At 40.7% G+C, this 22,289-nt stretch overlaps 1 protein-coding gene across 5 annotated transcripts in view; it reads right to left on the bottom strand.

The window, feature by feature from the left end:
• The window catches only part of GOLIM4 (golgi integral membrane protein 4), an 84,786-nt gene extending 68,582 nt beyond the window's left edge, over positions 1 to 16,204 (bottom strand). For all 5 annotated transcript variants that reach the window (XM_021702600.1, XM_021702604.1, XM_021702601.1 and 2 more), the window contains exon 1: positions 15,631 to 16,204. In XM_021702600.1, coding sequence (XP_021558275.1) covers positions 15,631 to 15,817 — 187 coding nt within the window. In that variant the 5' untranslated portion in view covers positions 15,818 to 16,204. The remainder of the gene's footprint in view (positions 1 to 15,630) is intronic.
• Between the last annotated feature and the right edge of the window lie 6,085 nt (positions 16,205 to 22,289).

Raw genomic sequence — 22,289 nt, 5'->3', positions numbered from 1 at the left:
ATATAAAATCACTTCTGTATTATGTACCATGTAAAAATTAGGAAAAACAAATTCCCATAGGAGTTTGTGAGAGTATATGTTATAATGAAAAAAGGTTTTGAGAATTATGGAAAAAAAAAAAGGACACTACTTTAGAAATGGAGAAAAAGTATGGTTAGAACTGTGGATATCTGCTGACAAATTCCAGACTGGGGGGTCTGTGTGAACTCTGTCAGATCAGCACCGTCCAACAGAAATACACTGTGAATCACATTTGTGATATTTAAATTTCTAGTAGCCACATTTTAAAAAGTAAGAAGTATATGTTCACTGTAATATACCGATAATATCGAATGCGACACAGCACTTCGCCAAAATGTAGTGCCACCAAAACAATAAGGTCGTGTTTTCCAGAAAAATATTTCACAATGCTTTAGTTTTGTGATTTTTTTTAATTTTATTTATTTATTTATTCAGAGAGAGAGAGGGCGAGCAAGCACGAGCAGGGGGAGGGGCACAGGCAGAGGAGAGAGAATCTCAAGCTAACTCCACGCTGAGAGTGGAGCCTGACACAGGGCTTGATCTCAGGACCGAGATCATGACCTGAGCAGAAATCAGAAGCCTGATGCTTAACCAACAGAGCCACCCAGGCACCCCAACAATGCTTTAGTTTTAACTACTGAGTTTAAATTAGCTAAAATTTGAAATTCAGTTTCTCAGTCATACCAGCTGCATTTTAATGCTCTACCACACATGACCAGGGGCTACCATATTGGACAGCACAAGTGTCAGATCATTCCATCTCTTGAAGCTTCACTTTCTTCATTGATCAACTAAAGAAGTTATTGTCCAACATACAGAATTCCCAGTGAGAATTTCTGCCAACTGAAGCCCATATGCCCCAATCAAAATGTGGGCCACTCACCATGCAGGAATGCAGACCAGTGTCAAGGGATCTTTGGCCTTTTCAAATACAGTCAGAAATGTGGATGTTTACATAAAATATCTTTCTTTTTCCGTGTAGACAATTCCTGTGAAATTTTTCAGAGCACTGTGTGGGGCAAACCAAAACATATCCATATGCTACTCTTTGCAACCTGGGTTCTATAAACATTCTTTCCTGCTCTACCAATCTATGATTTATTTAGGAGTGATCTGACTTCTACATCTGGAAGCTAAAAAGCACAGCTGGAGAATCAATTGAGTGGTGAGATTCAAAGCCCCCCCTGTGAAGTCAAGGTGAAGCTACAGATGCTAGCAGGAGGTGACAGCCTCTGGTGAAAGCAGGATCCCAGTGTGAGCTTAAGCTCTGTCTACACCCCAGGATGCAGAGGAGTCTAAAAAAAGAATTACTTATTATTAAGGTAAGGGACAGCCTAACACCCTACTTTCTGGGTCAAGGGCAATGTGCCAGAGATAGATGGAACGGGTAATGAAGCCAAGTTTATCACAGTGAATATCACTCTTCTTGCCCTGGGGCCCAGTCCCTATGGAGCCTGCTTGGATCCTCCAGGGCATGTAAGATCCAAAAAACAAAAAAGGTAAACTTGCCACTGACTTTGGAAAGCTGCAGAGGTGAAGCAGGAAGTAGCAGCTTGGGCAGCTACTGGTACCTTCTGTGGACAAAGCGGGGAGGGGCAGGGAGTGGAGCTGGAATTCACCAGTTCAGATGTAAGAATGAACACTAGGGGTCCTATCACCCCCAGGAAGGACCTGACAACCAAGGAACACATAGGCCTAGGCTCAAGGGATAGGAATGCTTGCTTATCATTCAAAGGAACCTGTAGGACAAGTAATTAATCAGCACTAATGAAAGCTCTCACATATGGAACAAAGATATTTCTCAGATTCCAAGTCTCTTGAGACAGAACAGACCATGGGGGGACCAGATGAAGTGGCGCCATAAGTTATTAAGGAACATGTGCTACCATGACCCCATGGGCCTCCAATCAACAGCATCCACCTTCTCAGAAGACCTCTGTCCCCAATTTTGTCCTTAAAAACCTTCACATGCAAGCAATCAAGGAGTTCCAGGCTTCTGAGCATTAGTTTTCCATTCTCCTGGGTGGTGCCACACCAATGAACAGCCTATCTTTCTTCACTGCAGAAGCCCAATGTCAGTTTGTACTGGCTTGCTGTGTATCAGGTGGACAAACTCTCATTGGTTTGGCTACCGTGGCAGGTGGACTCCAAGGAGACCAGTCCTCTAGCCAGGTGAGTCACCATCTGGGAATATTTTTAACTGCTTAGCAGAATCGAAAAAGGATAGAGTTCCCTCTGAAGAGATGAAGTCAGAAACTCTGTTCTGTGAATATTGTTAAAACCTCATTTTGGTTCCAGGGTGAGAGGACCTTGGAAACCAAGGATAACTAAGGGCCCTGAGTTAGGATTCAAGCAATTTGAACATTAATCCCAAGTGTGTCACTGTCATGCTGTGTGACTTCTGTTTCCTCAAATTTAAAATGGTAATAATACAGCGTATTGCTTTTCTCTATATCTTGCTTCCAGGACCAAATGATATCATGAATATAAATTTGGAAGATATAAATTTCTCATGTAATTACAAGGTATTTTTTATTATTTACTAAGCAATTACTAGTGGATTCTAGGAATGCAGTATATAAAGTGCCATTTAAGTCCCTAATCAGAATCTCAAATTTGAGATGGGCGGAGTAGATTAGGGCTTTAGGGAAATAGCCACTGACTACCCCATTACAAATTCAGCCACTTTCTAGAGGATTCATGGGGTAGGACCAAGGGAGCTCAAATTCCAAGATGGACTTAAAAAGACCTCAGAAAAAGGAATTTGCCCTAAACCATAACCTTTTTTATTTTAGGTCACTGATGCTTTGAGGAGCTGATAAAAGCTATGGCTTCTGTCTTGGAAAAAGGCACATTTAAGGAGCTGACATATATTTTCAGGAAGTTCATGGACCCCCATGGATCCCAAATTGAAAATGCCACCCTTAAAGAAGAGAGGGTCACAGATGAGACACACAATATGGCCTTAGGAATGAGCTATTGCTGGGTAGAAGGCAGTTTTGAGAACAGCTGGAGGCCTACAATAAAACAAAGTAGTCTTTCTTTAAAGACTCAGCCTCTACTCAAAGTACTGCTACCATGGGACCCTCAGATGAAGACTTCTTAGGGTCTAAATAAGGAGTCTGATAATCACTCACAAAAGCATCATTCTAGCTAACCGGGTTAGTAGTTACTACTTCCTTGGACAGTTTAACAACAGAGTACATCCTCTAGCTTAATCCGAATGGGTACTAATCAACCAATGGAGCAAAAGATACATGAGAAAAAAAATTATGCAACCTATTAAGTCTCCCTAAGAACCACACTGCACATGTTAATACTGCATTGTAGAACATGTAGAGAATTTTTTACATTTTGGTTTTGGGGACATAGAATGAAGACTGATGAAGGATAGCTAGAAGAAAGGCAGGCAGGAACAAGGCCCTCCCGTTGCCCCACCCCACCCCAACCCTAAGAGGAAACCACCCTTAAAAGGATTTTATGACACCCTGGAAGGAGAACTCCACCCTTTCCCACGTGATAGATGACAAAAACCTGATTGGGTAACAGGCTCATGGAGGGTTAACAGGATTAAACCAGCCCAACAAGCCCATAAAAGCCCCTAGACTGGGGCACCTGGGTGGCTCAGTCAGTTAAGCATCTGCCTTTGGCTCAAGTCATGATCCCAAGGTCCTGGGATCCAGCCCTGCGTCGAGCTCCCTGCTCAGCAGGGGAGTCTGCTTCTCTCTCTCTCTCTCTCCCTCTGCCCCTGCTTGTGCTCTCTCACTCACTAATAAATAAAATCTTAAAAAAAAAAAAATTCCTAGACTTAGAAACTCCGGTGGCAACTCTCTTGTGTCCCTTCCCTCTTCAGGAGCTTTGTACTATCACTCAACAAACTTTGCTTTGTTCCCCACCACTCTGTCTGGTCTACCTCTTCATTCTTCAAAGTGGCATGACTAAAGGAAAAGAAATCCTGTAACATGACCACATATCACAAGGGACTTAATGGTATCCATGTGAATATCACAAAGGAAAAGATGTCCACAGCAGCCCAGAGTATCAGTGAATATGATGGCAGCAATCTGGCACCCACATAGGTATCAGTGGGGCAGGAAGAGAATCATCTTCCTTTGCAGAAAGAAGCAATTCACAGAATTTCACAGAAATTCAACAGCAACTTTTCACTGACAAGGAGAGAACTCTTCTTGATTCTTGAATGGCATATGGCCTCAAACACATTTTGACAAGATATTCCCTATCCACTTCCCAATCCTATCTCTCACAGAAATTTATTTAGGAAGGTATAACAGAAGTCAAATGGAAAACAGAAATATTTGGGGCTCGGTTGGTTAATTGTCTGACTCCTGATCACAGCTCCCATCTTGATCTCAGGGTTGTGAGAAATACTGATCTCGTATTTACTCGTAATTTCTAAATTACTTGTAATTATAAAATATGTTAAGAAGGGTGAGGTCGTATCATGAATTTGGAATACCAATTGTTTAGAAAACATTTAATGTCTTTTTCATAATATGCTCTTATAATCTATTTTTATTAATATTATGAAAGAATACTCTTCTATTGTAATTTTTTAAACTTGATTTTCAAAGAGACCAATGAACAAGTTGAAATCACCAGTCATGCAATTAATGTTCTTTCTTTAAATCAAAGATATTGGGGCACCTGGGTGGCTCAGTCGTTAAGCGTCTGCCTTTGGCTCAGGTCATGATCCCAGGGTCCTGGGATCGAATCCCGCATAGGGCTCCCTGCTCTGAGGGAAGCCTGCTTCTCCCTCTCCCACTCCCCCTGCTTGTGTTCCCTCTCTCGCTGTGTCTCTCTCTGTCAAATAAATAAAATCTTTATAAATAAATAAATAAATCAAAGATATTTATCTTTCTAAGACCAGTAAAACCCATCCCTTCCAAATTTATCTTCTGACCATCAAATAACAAGGTCTTCACCAAGGACTGCAGTCTATAAAATCAGAAGGAACAGTCAGAAGTAAAAATATTATATGAACAAACACACTGCACTGCATTCTTATGTACTTGCCAAAAAAATACAAATATTGTATGAGTGAGACCTTTTCACATATTGCCAATAGATTTTGAAATTCCTCAAGGACATGATCCTTTCCACTATGGGATTTCCCTTGGCAGTTTACTAGTTGGGTTTATATTTCAGAGAGTTGCATGGGACTCTTAATTTCAATCTTTACAGGTCAAATGGTTTAAATACCAGATAATTTCTCTCTAAAGTGCCATGATTTCAAATGCCACTTCTTGCTAATACACTTCAAATTAAATAATAAATCACATTAAAATATGTAGTAACACATTTTTACGAAAGTATTATGTTGGATCATCCAAGAAAATAATTTAGAACAGTGCCTGCTACAGAGCAAGTGCTCAGTGAATGTTAGTTTATGATGACCTTGGTAATGATACTGCCAACAATGACAATAATGACATTATTACCTGCCACTTTGTGGTAGGCAGCTCCTAAGATGACCCCAATGACCTCCACCTTCTGTTATTCGGGCCCTCACAAACCCCTTCCCTTGAGCATGGACTGAACTTAGTGATTCAATTCTAATGAACAGAACATGGCAGAAGTGATGGGTTATCACTTTCAAGATTGAGGTTATTAAAATACTTTCACTTTCATCTTAGGTTCTTGCATACTCTCTCTTTAGCTCTCCCTTGGATCTTTTGCCCTGAGGAAAGCCCGCTATCATTTTTTAAGTTCCCCGGTGGAACTGTAGAAAGTCCTAGGGAAAGGCCCAGATGACTGAGATTAAAAGCGGATCTTCTGAGGCCTACCAACAAACACAATAGTGAATTCTGAAGCAGATCATTCAATCCCAGGCAAGTTTTAAGATGACTAAAACCCTGGTCAGCAGCTTGACTGCAACATCATGAGAGATCTTGGAAAAAATCACCCAGCTAAGCCCAGGTTACTTTCCCATAGTAACTGTGAGATAACATTTGTTGTTCTAAGCCAATTCAGTTTGGGGATAATTGGCTCTGCAATAAGATAACCAATACAGATTTTGGAATAGGGTGCTGCCATCACAAAAATCTGAAAGGTAAACAGCTTTGGAACTGTGCAATGGGCCTTAAGAAGAGTGTGAGTCAACATGCAAAGTGCCTTAACCATATTCACAGAATTTTGGACTTTGAAGAGATTGCGAGGAAGGGCATAAATGAAAATGAGGAAAATTTTATTGGAAACTGGAAATTATGTAGTGGCAAAAGGTTTAACAATACCCACATTTATGCAGAGTTACATAACCTGCAGTCACTTGCAGCTATATAAGAAGTAAAAAAAAAAAAATGTGCTGAATGAACTGGGTAATTTAGCTAAGATTTCCCAGCAAAGTGCTGAAGATGCTACCTGGTTTCTTCTTGCTGATTATAGTAAACTGTGAGAAGATAAATTGAGGGAAGGACTGCTGAACAAAAAGGAGGCAGGACTTGATAGTTTTGAAAATTCTCAGCGTCTCTGGACAGCAAACAATGCTGAAATTAAGAAACAGCTTCCACGCAAAGATCAATTCCAGAAAATTGTCAGAGAATACATGGTCTAAAGATGAGACAGAAGATGTGGCTTCAGAAATCCTTGTTAAGACCTTAGAAATGTGCCCCCCCCCCTTTTTTTTGAGAGAGAGAGAGTGAGAGCATGCATGTGCAAGTTGGGGGGGGACAGGGACAGAGGGACAGAGAGAATCCCAAGCAGGCTCCACACCCAGCATGGAGCCTGACACAGGGCTCGATCTCAGTACCCTGAGATCATGACCTGAGTCGAAACCAAGAATCGGAGGTGCAAATGACTGAGCCACCCAGGCGCCCCAGAAATGTGGCCTCTTAAAGAGCTATTCAGTCAGACTGTAAGTCTCCTAAAAGCTTAAGGTTATGACACAGAGAGCCTATCAACAGGCCTTTGGAAAGGGAAAGGTCACTGCCTATCCCTTGTCTCAGCAGAAGCCCCAGGTAGAGAAGGATTTATCTCCAAAAAATATGTGGGTGTGGTTTTTGTCTAACAGAGTAAACCCCAAGTTTCACAGGAGACTGACAAAAGTTTTGAGAGGATTTGATCAGCAGAAACCCTGCCGGTTTAGAATGAAAGGACCAGAGACTGTACTAAATGAAAAAAGGCCATATAACCCCCAATTCTACTGTCAGGCAGCAGGCTGAGAAAACTCGGCTGTAAAACACATGCTACCTTTCATGAAAAAAAGGAAAGATGACTCAGAGAGTAGAGCCAACAGCCCAAGGAGTAGAATCAAAAGCCATGGAGAATTATCCCCAGGTCTGGAAACTTAGTCAAGGAACATCTGCCTAGCTGGATTTCAGAACTGCTATGGACCAGTGACTCCTACATACCATGCATGTTACCCTTTTTTGAACAAGAACACGTAGGTATCTTATGCCAGCCTCATTGCTGTAGGCTGCTTGTATTGAGGTCAGTATCTTGACTCTAGTTTCACAGATATAGAGATGACAAGGAACTGTACTTGAGAACTATACCCAAGGAGCCTCACCCACACCCAGATCAAACTTAGATGACTTCTGGATTTAGAGCCGATGCTCACCTACATAGTGAAGACAAGTTATTTTTCATCTTCTCATGAAAGTGATGCTTGACATCAGTGCAAATTAACGTGTTTTATAGCATCAAACCTTTAAAAAGGATATAAAATTCTTTTAAAAATCAATGCATTAATAGGTTGAGAGATTATAGATTTAATCTCACTAATGTAAAACTTAAACTATTCTACATAACAAAGTTAAGTAAAAAAGTAATTAACAGCCACCCAATTTTAATCTGCTTAGAATATCTACTATATAGCATCATAGCTATTGTTAAGATCATACAAGCAATGTCAAAGCTCTCTTAAATATCTTGATTTGCAGATTTTTTTGTTGTTGTTTGTAATAAAAATTCCACTTAAAGAAGGGGTTTAAATGATATGTGAAATGGGAAATAAAATGTTCGACTCTCCTAAAATGATTATATATTTTTCTTAAACTCGCTCTCAACAGAAAGGAAATAGTGTCATTCAAATGTGCTATAATGCCTTATCTTTCAGAATGACAGGCCATCTTTTACTTTTCTATTCACAATCTATCATATTGTGACATTTTTATATATGAAAAAAATAGTTAAGGCAATATTTTTTAAAATGTCATACTGTTTTAAAGAACAATTTATTTCATGCCCACATCCCTCCAGGCTATGAGTCTATTTAGTGAGGTTTATTAGTGAAGGGCAATGACTGGCATGTCCTCTGAATAAGCACTCACTGGCCAATAAAAACAAAGAACTCAAATATGCCATTCAGAAATACATAGCATTGTTTAAAAATAGCAACACCCATTTCTGCTGGAACTGAGAAGAGGGTACTGGTCTCCAGAGAGGGCAGAGCACAGTAGAGGAATGCTATGCTGTTTTGGAAGTCAGGATACGTGGACTTGAGATATATGATAAATGATTAATCCGCTTCAGAACTGTTTCTTTAGCTATAAAATTCAATGTCTGTTTCAGATTCAGTTAACGCATTCCTGAACTACAGACATGCAGGTACTCAAACAGGACTTCTTACTTTATGCATGCAAAACCTGCACAGGTACTATGGATTGCCAAATTTCACTTTTTCCCCTAAAACAAACTTCTGAAAAAAAAAAAAAACCCTGTACACTACTACCTTGTAAATGGAAAATATGATTTATATGGTATTAATGGATATAGTGACTGTAAATTTAAAATGCAATAAAACAACAAACAATTATTAAATTCCAGCTATCAAACTGTGGGCTGACCTTATTCAGCTCTCTGAGAAAAACAAATGAGTAACTATATCTAAGAGAGAGATTCTAGCATCAAACTGAGAGTTTCTCCTTGACTTGTCAAGAAAACAGTGAAAGGGAAATCAAAAGGGCTTAAGGTTTTTATTATATGATTCAATGTTATTTAATGCAGCATCTGCATACCAACCAAAATCAACTCCATGTCAACCAAAATTACCTTTTGTAACAGCAGCATATGTCCTACACTCTGCATCAAATAATCACCCTGTTACTTCTGATTCTAAATTTTATCTTGACTCTTCATACGACCCACCTAACCTACTTTCCCAAGCCATCGATATTGTCATGAGACACACGAAAATAATTTTGAGGGCAATGGAGTACTGTGAAAAGAACATGGCTGGGAAGTTACATTAGGGTTCTAAGCTCAGTTTCATTAGATTTGACCTTGACACTAGCAAGTTAATTAACCCCTCTGATCCTCAGAATGCTCACTCACATTAACGTGCTTATGTCACTGTTAAAAGAAAAAAAATGCATGTAACATGCTTAACACGGCACCTGAACCTGGCAGACATTCAACAAATATTATGTATTTAAAATAATTTAATTTCGGGGCGCCTGCGTGGCTCAGTCGTTAAGCATCTGCCTTCGGCTCAGGTCATGATCCCAGGGTCCTGGGATCGAGCCCTGCATCGGGCTCTCTGCTCGGTGGGAAGCCTGCTTATCTCTCTCCCACTCCCCCTGCTTGTGTTCCCTCTCTCACTGTGTCTCTCTCTCTGTTAAATAAATAAAATCTTAAAAAAAAAAAAAATAAAAAAATAAAATAATTTCTTCAAATAAATTTTCAAAATTCTATCAAAATACATTCCCTTTAAATAACAGTGGCTTGAAAGGGAAAAAAAAAATAGTTTGCCACTTTTCTTTTATAATAAAGTTGTATTATATATAACTTTTACTTCCGAAGCTACAAAATCCATAAAGCACTGACTGGCAAAAGTAGCAAAAACATTTTGTCCTCAATGATAAAATAAAAACACTTATTTGTCAAAAAGAAAAAGAGCGCTCTTAATTGATACCACCTAAGTGTACACAGGCCTTTTCTTTCTTAAAAAAAAAGAAAAAGAAAAAGAAAAGAAAGGGTCAATACGGCAGAAAAGACAGAGTGACAATGTCTTAAATAAAAGTTTCAGCCAAGTTGGGCACTTAATTCTGAAAAGAGCCACATTTAGACCACAACTAATAACACTATTGCCTACTAGATGCAGTAAACAATGAGCAAAATAAAAAGCAGTCCAATGCTAATCCAGCAACAGCAGTCCTGGTCACCTAATAAATGTAGTAGTGCTCCGGGACCTGTGCTAGTCATTTTGGATGTATTATTTACAATCTATACAAGTGTGCAAAATAGACATTGTTATCCCCAGTTCAACATGAAGAAACTGAAGTCCAGAGGCGTTTCTTGCCTGTTCAAGGCCTCTACCTGTGAACACCAGAGCTGTATTCAAACAGTACTTGATGCCAAAACCAACCTCCCTTCACTAGTCCGTTTCTCTCTTTTTAGACATAAACACGTGAGCAAGAATATTCCTCAGTGCTTTGAAAAGTCATAAACTGATAGCAGTCCCGTTCCCTCTTTCCCTTCTTTTAGTTTCTCTCAAATCTGTTGCATATCAGTTCTCCAACGCCAAGTCACTCATTCGTTGACAGTTGCTAAAACCTGTCTTGTGCCCCAGCCCTATAAGAAACTGTCCTCGGAAAGGCAGAAGAGAATAAAGTCAAGGTAAGTCTTCCAGTTTATCTGGGACTTAAACTAAAGGCTCACAAATAATGAGAAATCCTCTTATGTGGTCAACCAATATGGGCATGTTCCAATTTATACAGATGACTAAGGCAGACACAATATGTAGAATCTTACAAATTTGTGCAAATCATATATATTTAACAGAACGCTTAATTGAGTCAGATTTTCACAAAGTACCTAGAAGCTTTCATCTTTTATTCAGGGAGCGCATTTTAAGGCAGGGGTTTACATATAAATAAAAACTACTGAAGTTAAAGAATATTTAATTCTGTTTTTTAGATGAAAATGTTCATGTAATGAACAGTATCTAGTTGATGTTTTTAAGGCCTAACTTTGCACTTGAAAATGAGTATACCTAACCACATACAGCCCACACTCCTGGGTCTAAATCACTGAGTTCTGTGAACCACTCTGTTGTACCGTCCAAAATGTAAGCCTTATACTTCCAAGCACTGTATGCCGGGTAACATGATTGATCCTCCTGACAACCTATTACAAGCATTATTATTCTGATTATTACGTATGATAAAAGTGGGTCACAGAGAAGTAATTTGCCCAAGATCATACAGACGGTAAAAAAAAAAAGACAGCAAGACTTGAAACCTAAGTATTCTGACCCCTCAGCCTGTAGCCACTACACTTCCCTGCCCACTGTATAGAAGCACATTCATAAGCAGAGAATACCACGAAGCTACAGACCTACTCTCTACTGAGCGCTTACTATATGCCAGGAAGCACGCACTGGAGATGAAAGAAAGCCTGGCCCTGAGCTGAAGGAGACTCTTAACTCTTTTTTAAGCAGATTCAGGGTAGGTTAAAAACAAAGAAGTCACCAGTTCCAATGTGATAGGTTCACGCTCAGGCTAGCGTGCCATCCTGTGTTAGGAGAACACAATGCTAGGGACAACTAACTTAAATAACAGTATGAGCCTTAGAAGCACCAAACTTTTTAATTTTTTTTTTTTAAAGAGAGCTCAGGTGCATGAGCAGGGGAGGGGCAGAGGGAGAAGCAGACCCCCTCCCCCTCAATGAGCAGAAAGCCTGACAGGTGGCTCTATCTCAGAACCCTGGGATCATGACCTGAGCCAAAGGCAGACGCTTAACCGACTGAGCCACCCAGGCGCCCACTTTTTTTTACTTTAAATAGCTGTAATACACTTATCTGGAACAGGAGCGTAGGAAACATTATATAAACCTTTTCTTAATGGTTTCTGGCCATCACTGGGAGGACCAAAAGCACTGCAAAAATGTAATACAGTGTTTCAGGAATGAGGGGCTATTTGCCCCTACTTTTAAAAAATTTAAATAGTTCTATCTCTATTCCAGATCCTATTACACAAGGTTATTGCCTACCCTAGGAGTTACACCTTCTTCTTATCTGATATGACACAGAAGAGAGTTAATCAGTAACCCTACTTTAATTTTTTAAGTTCAAATTGTCAGTGAAGGTCCCTTCTCCAGAGGAAAGTACTTGGATTCATGTCCGTTTACCTGTTTCCTTTGATGTTCAATCAGGTACAATAAAAGGAGGTAGCTAATTATAAAAACAAATTTTGTCAGTTTTAAAACTTTTACCCATGACAAACCTGGGAAGAGAAAGATGTGAACTATCTTACTTCAAACAGGGACCATGATGATAATAATAACAGATCATCTTTAATGAGCAGTACCTAGTGTGTGCCAGGTATGTGCTAGGAGCTTCATAGGTATTCATTATTTTATCCTCACATTATCCCTACGAAATAGATCATTCTAATCTCCATCGTCTAAATCAGAAAAATGAGGGCCAAGTTCACCCAGATAGTTGCAGGACTAGAATTTGAATCACATGCTGGGGTAAAAGCAACAATAAAACCCTCGGACGTCTTTGCGGCCAAGCAAGTAAAGTAAATGTGTGAAGTGGCTCAGTTTTAAGATTACAGGGCTGCAATTCTCAACCTTGGCTGCATACTGTAATCACCTGGGGAAGACACCATGTGGGTTTCACCCCCACAGATTTTGAGTGATTGAGTTTGGGAGCTGCCCACGTGATTCTTAGGGGCAGTCAGAGCTAAGAACCACTGTGTATAGACACAGAGGGTGGGGCATGGCCCACCTGAAAGCAGTTTTAAAAAAAAATTTAAGAGGTTAACTAAACACTGTGCTGGTCAAAGGTTGTAACCACTGCCTCTGCCACCTATACGTAACCTCTGCCCCACTACTCAGTAGAATTAATGTGCGGCAGAAGCGGGAGATAGTGGAGGAAAGAGACATACTGGCTGGCAGACAGACATTTGTTTTTACTGGAGAGGACGTTGCTTAGTCTTGGAACTTGCCCCAGGTCACCCCTCACCATCTCCTATTTATGGAACAGGTCTACTACAAAAGGCACGTGCAGTTAGACGTAACCTACTCTCAAAATAATCTCTGGAGTACAACCCATTCTTAAACGGAAGATGACCTAAATATGCTCACTTAACAAATGTATACCTTCAAATTACAGGGCCAAACTACTTAAACATTTCAAGAGTCATATATACATATATATATATATATATTTTTAAAGAAGGCCACTCATAATTAACTCTGATCTTAATCCAACCCAGGTCAAGAGATCTCACTTAACTAAACGATTCCTAAGAATGGAGAGCCTAATGCCCTCAAAACAAATCTATGCACATGGTACAACATAGCGCTGCCGAGGAAAGTGTCATTTGTCATTTGAAAAGGGAAGCAAAAGCTGCATACCATCAGAAAAATCTTCATTAAATGGCCTGCAGATGCGAAATACAAAATACATGCTCTAGAAGTCAATCGTGAATCCATTAAAAAAAGAAACTATAGCCTGCTTAGGAAATAATTCTTCATGCATAACCGTATTATAATTGTTGCAGCACAATTCAAGAGGAAATGGCAAAATACATTAAGAAACGGACGTTAGGTCCACTCAAACTAGCTATTTTTTTCATCTCCTGCTACAAAACAAATGTTGTATATTTTAATGGCCTTGTATTACCACTTGCCACCAGTCTCCCCCACTACCACCACCAAACGAAGGCAAATAAAAGGAGAAAAGAAATTGAGATTGATTTTCAAGATGAAATACTGCAAATACAGGCCATGACTCAGAAATCAGGGCCTCAGTCAGTCAGTTCCAGCATTGGCTGCTGAGGCAGAAGCTCTACTTGGGCAAAATATTTCGTTATTATTTTGTTTTGTTTTGCTTTTCAAAAAGCAGAAACAGGGAAGTGAAGCCTGAGAAAGCAGACAAAAGAGCGCAGAATTAATCTTCTCACCACAGTTCAGGATAACTAGCTCGTTTGTTGACTGAATAAATATATATTGATTCCTTCATGAGTGTCAGGCACTGTGCACTGCTGAGGATGTATTGGTGAACTTGACCATGTCTGTTTGCTTGGGTCTCCTCAACTAAGACACCAAGGCACCAACCTCATATCATCCACCATACACGCCCCTTCCAGCCACATGTGGGAAAATCCAGTCCTGCCCTTGTAGTATTAGATGGCAAATTTTTTCCCTTTGTCTAACTGTACTGAACTTCATAGGGAAACCACTAATGTCTTCTAAGTAAAATAAGTAAATACATAAATACCCAAAATTTGTATACCAACAGTAAGTCATGGGTAAATTTCAACAAGTTTAAAGAAAAATTTTCTTAACCGAAGTCTGTATCAAAACAGGTCTTCCTTTTGAACCAAACCCAGCTCACATATTTTCACTGCCTGTGGCTATGCAGCTTCAGTAAGCTAAAAATACTTCCCTTTCTTCTAAGTTGGGAAGAGAAAATAAGACCAAGCAATCAGCCGCATATCATTTTCTCTCATTTTAATTTTTTTTTACTAGAAAACACTCAAAATAGCTGAAGCAACGAAAAGGCATCTGTTTTCCATTTGTATACACATACCCTGACACAAACATCCATCCAGCTTGTATCTTCCCAGTAACATGAAATAAGCAATATTTGCATTATCAGCAAAGGCTGTCAACCTTTCACTACTCACAGCTTTCTAGTATTATTTTTTTTGGTTGGGGAGAAGACTGCATGACTGCTGAAAACTAGACACAAGTACAAGTAAAAGCTTTCAAAAAAATATGTATAGGATGACAATGCTCTTAAGACCACATGGTGCTTAGTTTGCAGTCCTGCATCATTTATGTTTCTGAAATTTACATTAAATGAGATTCTAAAATAGAAGGATAGGAATTTTAAATCTTTCTGCAGGTCTTGCTCAAGTTGTGTTCACTGTATCTGATAGAATGAAAAACTGTGTTTCTCCCCTTGGACTTCTCAAGGCTAACTGTAAAATACACAACACACAGACACCCTTACCTCTGCGATAAACTAAAAGTTACTCAGGAAGACAAACTTTTTTTTTCCGCAAAAAACATACCTGCAGGATGGTGAACAGTAGTAGTGTGGGCTTTTCCAACACTTCCAACATCGCTAAAATCACCCTATTAAGTTAACAGAAACTAGCAGGTCTAGGTTCCATTCGATTGGGCCATTGGTTTGGGCAGCTAGGTCATGGCTAAATTTCCCTTGAAAAAACAGCATAGTTTGAATAATCACGGCCAATCTCCATTTCTTACGCTATTGACAAAGTCAACTCAAAGCGAATACCCAGCAACGGAGACCATGCCCCCCGCCCCACCCCGGGATGGGCTGGCAGAAACGGAGGAAGGGCTACTGGTCGGCCTGCCCAGACTACAGCTGGGCCACTGACAAGTGCTGGGGTAAAGCGCTCAGTGGGCACCGTCCCATCCAACGCCCGGCGCGCCCGGCCGCTGATGCTACCCATTTCAAACGTAACCGCCGGAGGAAGTGGGAGGTGGGGATGTCATCTCCCTTGACACTTCGGGGACCCGGCGGCCCTGCAGGGCTCGCCTCTGATGTCCGTGATGGTCAGAAGTGGCACCCGCAGTGCCAGCGTTTCACCAATGCCACTTTTCCAGCCGGGGCGGGAGGCGCGGGGCGAAGTTGGCCACCGGCCGCGCGCGTCCCGTTAACCGTACCTTGTAACTGGGCGGAAAGGGACTCCTGGTGCTGCTGGTACTTGAGCGCCACCGCCTCGGCTTTCCGCAGCTGCGTCTGCAGCTCGTAGTAGAGCATCGCGCCGTAGAGAAAGCCGAACACCACGGTCAGCAGCAGCAGCGTCTGGAAAATCCGCTTTTGCTTTCGGGAGCACATCCCGTTTCCCATAGTCCCGCCTGGACCCCGCGCCGCGGCCGCCCCCGCCGCCGCCGTCCCTTCCTCCCCTCTGCCTGGGCGGAGCGCCTCAGCAGCGGCCGCCGCAGGAGGTGGCCGGACGCAGCATAAGGAGAAGACGCGAGACACAAAAGCGGGGCCCGAGGGGAAGTGGCGCCCGCTCAGCCCCCGCGCGCCGCGGGGCGCACAGCCATCGACGCCGCCTGGGCAGCGGCCGCCAAACTTTTGCGAGGCTGGCTCTCCGCGAGTGCACGGGCCCGAGAGTGGGCCCTCCGCATACTTCCGAGCGGGCTCTGCCCGCGCCGGTCCCCAGACGCCGCCTGCCTTTTTTCCTCCTCCCCACTTTTTGGCTCGGCTGCCCCCGGCGGCGCTCGGAGTCCCGCCCCGGCCGCTCCCCGCCCCCTCGCGGCGGCTCCCCACTGCGCGACTTTGTTGCCACCAAAAGGAGGGGGTGCGCGCCCAACAAAGGGACCCGGCTCCCGGCGGCGCCTCCGTGCGCGGCTTGCGGGGGTAGGTGGATGGGCGGGGGCCGACTGGCCCGGCTGGGTTTGGGGGACGGCGGGCCGGTGTCACACTGACGGGGCTGCCGCACCTCGGCCGCCGCCGCCTCCCACCCAACTTACGTGTCACCCACGGCCCCGCTATTCTGGCCAACGGGATTCCGGGAGGAAGTCCCACTCGGGCTCCCCGCTCATTGGGCCCGTCCGAGCCGCCGCTCCCTCCCTTCGGGGAGGCAGTGCGGGGCTCGATTGGACGCCCGCTTTGTCCGTCCGACCCCGGGCCGCGCCTTCCCTCCCACCGCGGGGGCCCGCGGGGGGCTCCGTGGGCAGAGCGGCCGCCTGGCGCCAGGGTGCGCCCACGTGGAGCGCGGGTGGATGGGGAGAGGTCGCCAAACCGGGGGCGGGGAGGTTGGGGTGCCCGGGCGACGTGTCCCGGCTTGCGGCTGGGCGAGCTACGGTGCGCACGTGTGTGAGAGTGCAAGTGAGTGTGTGCGTGACCCAGCACTCGGAATGCACGTGGGGAGAGGAGTACAGTGTATATAAGTGGGAGAGAGTGGGTGGGAGCAACTGCTTACACTCTACCAAATACCCTTTCTTTCTTTCTTACCCCAGCCACTGGGCAGATGCGGCAGACACGTAGCATAGCTACACCGTCAGCATAAGCTGCGTAGCCGAACCGGCGATGTCTTGCCAATGGACTCTTGCCCCATCCCGCGTGCTAGCGTGAATGCGTGTGTGCTCACTGATGGCAGGACACGAGTCGGGAGAGTCAGCCACGCTAACACGGTAGACTTACTGCTCAACTGTCCATGTGGGTTGGGGAAATCAGCTTGCTTTTGGCAGAGGGGAAAGAAATGATCTCATATTCTTCCCCGGGCTCCGAACAGAATAATTTAAAAACAGATCTCAGAGGCTGAAATAAGTATGCATACATTTTGTCATATGTATTTGCTGGATTGTACATCAGTTACATTGCTAAATTACATTTTAAAGGCCAACAAAGGTTCCCTGTGTAAAAGTAAAACTTAATAACCACAAACCTCTTCAAAGAAAATCAAATTCAAAGAAAACAGTGCTTTTGTTCTTTTTATGTACTTGAGGGGGAAAAATTGAGGTTAGGCATAAATGATAATTTTGTTTCTGCTCTTGACCTGACTTCTAAGAAAGTAAATTATTTCTCAAATGCCTCAGAAATGTCATGGAATTTATTTTATGCTGCATAATTTTTATGATATTCTAACCAGACTTTAGTTATCACAATAATAGCCAATGGGTGCTCAAAATGAGGGTAGATCTGCATAGCCAATTAAACATAAAGGTGGTCTCTGGTGCAGAACTTTTTTAGGTAGACTCTGAAATTAGAGAATGCTAAACCATAAAATAAACCTCATTACAACCTAGCAAGCCTATGACATTTATACTACCATGAAAACTAAGTTTGCCTGGCATCTGCTTTTCCCTAATAAACAATAACTTACAATATAACAATAATTGTTCAAAATGCTTTCATTTACAAATACACTATCTCACTTATCACACCCAGATTAAGTATTCGCCTCACAGTTTGGTAAAGAAACTAAAGTTTATTAAAGGGACTGTAATAGCTCTAGGACCTACATTCCACATGCAGAAAGGAGTTCAGCAGTAGATCTAGGTTAGAATCCTGCTATTTTTATCTCTTTCTCCTGTGGAAGCCAAGTTCTCATTCTTTTTAAACAAATGATATTAACAAACTGTGTCTGGTCCGTTAAAATGAGAAAAGAAAATTATTTAAGGAAGTTTTAGAATTTTGTTCTGTCATACAGATATTATATAGCCTTACTCATTATTCAATCTACCACTGTTTAAATTTCCCTCGTTCAGTTTTACTCTTAAAAATTGAGACTGGATAATTCCTGCAACCTTGTTAAAATTCCTTATAAAAAGTCCTTAGTATTATCAGTGTACAATTTGCTAAATAAACACTTCTTCCAAAAGTACTACCAAAACTACTCTGGAAATGAAGTTTTATAGCAACAATCCTGGCCCATAATAGGAGAGAAAATTACCTTAACTGAAAAGGAAGGAAGGGAGGGAGGGAGGGAAGGAAAGACAGACAAAGGAAAAAAGAAAGAGAGAGAGAGAAAGGAAGGAAGAAATTGTACAGAGGATTGGAAAATTATTACTCCTACATTACACAGTATGCAATATTTAGTTGTATTTCAGAATCTTTGGAAAATCCTATGCTTCTAGGATACATGATTACTCATTTTAAAAATCTGATTCCTTTGCATCTGATTCAGAATCCAAAGGTATTCTTTGCCTAAAGCTGCTGGCTGACTCTACAGAATATAATAAATGTAGGCCATAAAACACAACTCAATATTTTAGTCATAAAATTTGAAAGAGAACAAAAATAATTACCTGGACTTATCCATTATTTCCAATTCAGGAAGGGTATGCAGAAGTATATAAAATCACTAATGGCAGTGTCTTTATAAAATTACTTTTCCAAGGTGAAGTATGCTGCTAGTTTCTTAAAAATATCAGTATAAAGCTTTTGAGAGGCCAACATTGGGGAAGCTATCCAGGGCCTATAAATTTAATTTACATAACATTGCCTTTGGGTAGAACTTGTAATAGATGAGCTATTTCTACTGGTCTTGTGAGGTCCATTGTTAGTTCTATTTTATTTTTATTTATCATTTTTTAAATAGTATTATATAATTATATTTCTATATGCCATATATTTAACAATATATATAATTTTAAAATTATATATCCTGAGGTATTTCACCAGTTTAATATTTTATTTCTAAGGCAGGAAGAAATTAAAGATTCAAGGTCTTACATTTGAGAAGGACTAAGGTAATATTTGGAAACCTTAGCATTCTTTCCAGTTTTACTAAATTTATCATTTCAATAAAATTTGTTCATTTTCAAAATAGGGGAAGGCAAGAAAAATATAGTTGAGGGATACTGCAGGTGTATAATTTATAAAAATAGATGACCCACCCTAGAGTAAGTAGTTTCCATTGTCTGTGAAATTTTTAAATTAAATCTCTTTACTACAAATTGAATTCAATAGTTTGCAAGAGACATCAACACCTAAGAAAAGGTGATGAATGTTAAATAATTTTTTTAAAAATTTGTAGCTGTGTGGTGATGGATGTTAATTAGAATTATTGTGGTGATCATTTTGCAATAAATATTTATATTGAATCATTATTTCATACACCTAAAAATAATAGTGTTATATGTCAATTATATATCAGTAAAAAAATAAAATTGTAAATGGTGTTTCAGTATTAATAAAGCACAGCTTTAACCTTTTCATGTAAATCTTGCAGAAATCAACTATCCTTTTTCCTCTGTAGAAAACTACACTCTCCATCTCTGCCTTTTTGCCACTTCACCCATTTGCTATCACCTAATTAACACAAGGCTTCCTGCTTGCCACTTATATATACTCTGTTTTGAGAGGTAAGGAAGCTACATTCAAGGTATTCTGTTTTTTTGAGGACTCTGTGAGAGATGTTTTGAAACTCCTTTTCCACAAAATTTTGCTAATGACCTGGTGGTAATTGTTAGCAGATTAACAAAGTATGAAAATTATTTCATAATTAAAAAATGAAAATTACTTAGGAGCCCCTAAATGTGTAGATGTGTAGCTAGACTAAAGAAATAAGAACTCTCATTTCAAATGTCTTTAACATCCTTCCAAGTCAGGACAATCTAGCATACCATAAACTCTTCCAAATTCTAAGGTGGCATAAGAGATTATTTTGAATTTGTTGCTTAATGTTTATTATAGCTAGCATATTACTTTTAGAAAAGAGTTTATTTTTTTTAAACATATATATATTTTAAAGATTTTATTTATTTATTCATGAGAGACAGAGAGAGAGGCAGAGGGAGAAGCAGGCTCCCCGCGGAGCAGGGAGCCCGATGTGGGACTCGATCCCAGGACGCTGGGATCTTGACCTGAGCCGAAGGCAGACGCTTAACCATCTGAGCCACCCAGGCGTCCTGAAAAGAGTTTAGTTTCATAGAATATTTGAATATATGGAAAAGGACCATATGTGAGACTCAGGTAAACTGGACTTCCCAAATCTTCCATTGACTCATTCAGGCTGCTTTTCACCAGCTCACTGTCTTCAGTAACTCAGAGATTTCAGACAAACAAAGGGTGGGAAGATCAGTAGTCAATGAAACATGACACTTTTAACGTTCCCCCCAAAATGTATAGTTTATTGGATTGCTTTGTATAAAAGATGTGCTTGGTTTATCCATGACCATTTTATAGAATCGGTATTAAAATTTTAATGTTATATGATAGGTATGTGTAGTAATTTCTTAATTGTCATGAGACATGGCTGATCATATTTATCATGTATCCAATGCTAAGTCCTGGGTCAGAAATTCAACATTCAATTTCAGAACTATTCCTAAGGGAAATCATAATCTGCTCCATAAATATTTTTTATGCTCTAGTTTCAGGAATATTTTGAGTCAAAACAAAGGGACTATCAATGGTTTTACTCAGAAATAAAGTAGAGCAAACTTTCAAAAAAAGAAAAAGATCATGAGTCGAGTTACCTCAGCATTAAGTTCAGCTCATATTAAAATTGTGAAATAAAAACACATGTCTTCCCTCATTCTGCTCCTCCTCATTCTACTCTCTAGTGCAACTCTTCAAATCTTGGCATCCAACATCCCAGTAATCAAAAAAACAGAATACCTTGAATGTAGCTTCCTTTTGTTTCCCAGGATCCTTGTCTAGGACTATGACCCTCACTCCCTACTACCCACCCACATACATATACATTGTCCTTCCCTTCTTGAAGACAAAGGACAAAAATCTAAAATAATCTTCCTCAAAACACCTATTACTGTCCTTCAAGTAATCAGTTATTCAAAGGAAAGCAAATTGAATACATTAATTAATAGGAAGATATTAACAGATGAATTATTAACTTATTATTGCTTTCAAGAATTTTGTGAGAAAATATATCAAGCCAAAGGACTGAACTCTAATGGCATAATCCTAGACAGGCTGGTGAGCAGATGAGTCATAATTATGGATAGAAGAGTTTCACTTTTTGCTACTTAGTCCCTGATTCTCCTGCCCACTTGTAAAGGGATTCAGGAACATTCAAAGGTGACTCAAGATGCCTACTGCCAGGATACAAATCCCATTTAAGTTACAAACTATCTATGAGGTCAACAGTAAGTCAGGAACTGTTAGGACCTTAATTCTCTCATCTGTAAAATGCAAGGGATAATCATATCTGTGCTGGCTAGCTTCAGAGAGAATAAACCCACAGGATTCAAGAGAACAAGACAAACTCTGGACTTCATTGAAATAAAATTGAATGTTGTAGTGATACTGTCACTGTCGACCTAAATTTGTACATTTCTGGAAAACTAACAGTTGATTAAAAAAAAATCAGCTACCCATTTTAGAATGATAATTTTCCAATCATAATTATTAATTGAGCTTCTTTAATAGTTGAGAAGGGATGAATTATGACATTAGGGGACTTTTCTTGTAATCCGCTTATTCAAGCTAGATTTCTAATTCTTGGGTTATAATTTATGGACTAATGTTTTCTTTCTTTTTTTCTTTTTTAATGTATTTATTTGACAGACAGAGAGAGCAGGAACACAAGCAGGGGAAGTGGGAGAGGGAGAAGCAGGCTTCCCGCGGAGCAGGGAACCCGAAGCAAGGCTCGATCCCAGGACCCTGGGATCATGACCTGAGCCGAAGGCAGACGCTTCACCGACTGAGCCACCCAGGCACCCCTGGACTAATGTTTTCATTAGGCTTTATATGTCAACAATTTTCTCAAGTAGTTATTGTATGCAAGGCACAATGCGGGGAGGGAAATGAAAGGTGGAGGATATAATGATGAATGAACCATGGACCGTTTTGGTGAAGAGCTTGTGTATTTGGTACTTGTTGATTTAAAGGCTAAATTGGAGCT

The sequence above is a fragment of the Neomonachus schauinslandi genome, chromosome 1 (assembly GCF_002201575.2).
Source record: "Neomonachus schauinslandi chromosome 1, ASM220157v2, whole genome shotgun sequence".
Taxonomy (NCBI): Eukaryota; Metazoa; Chordata; class Mammalia; order Carnivora; family Phocidae; genus Neomonachus; species Neomonachus schauinslandi.
The sequence above is the reverse complement of the archived record's forward strand: the minus strand, read 5'-3'. Positions and strand labels throughout refer to the sequence as shown.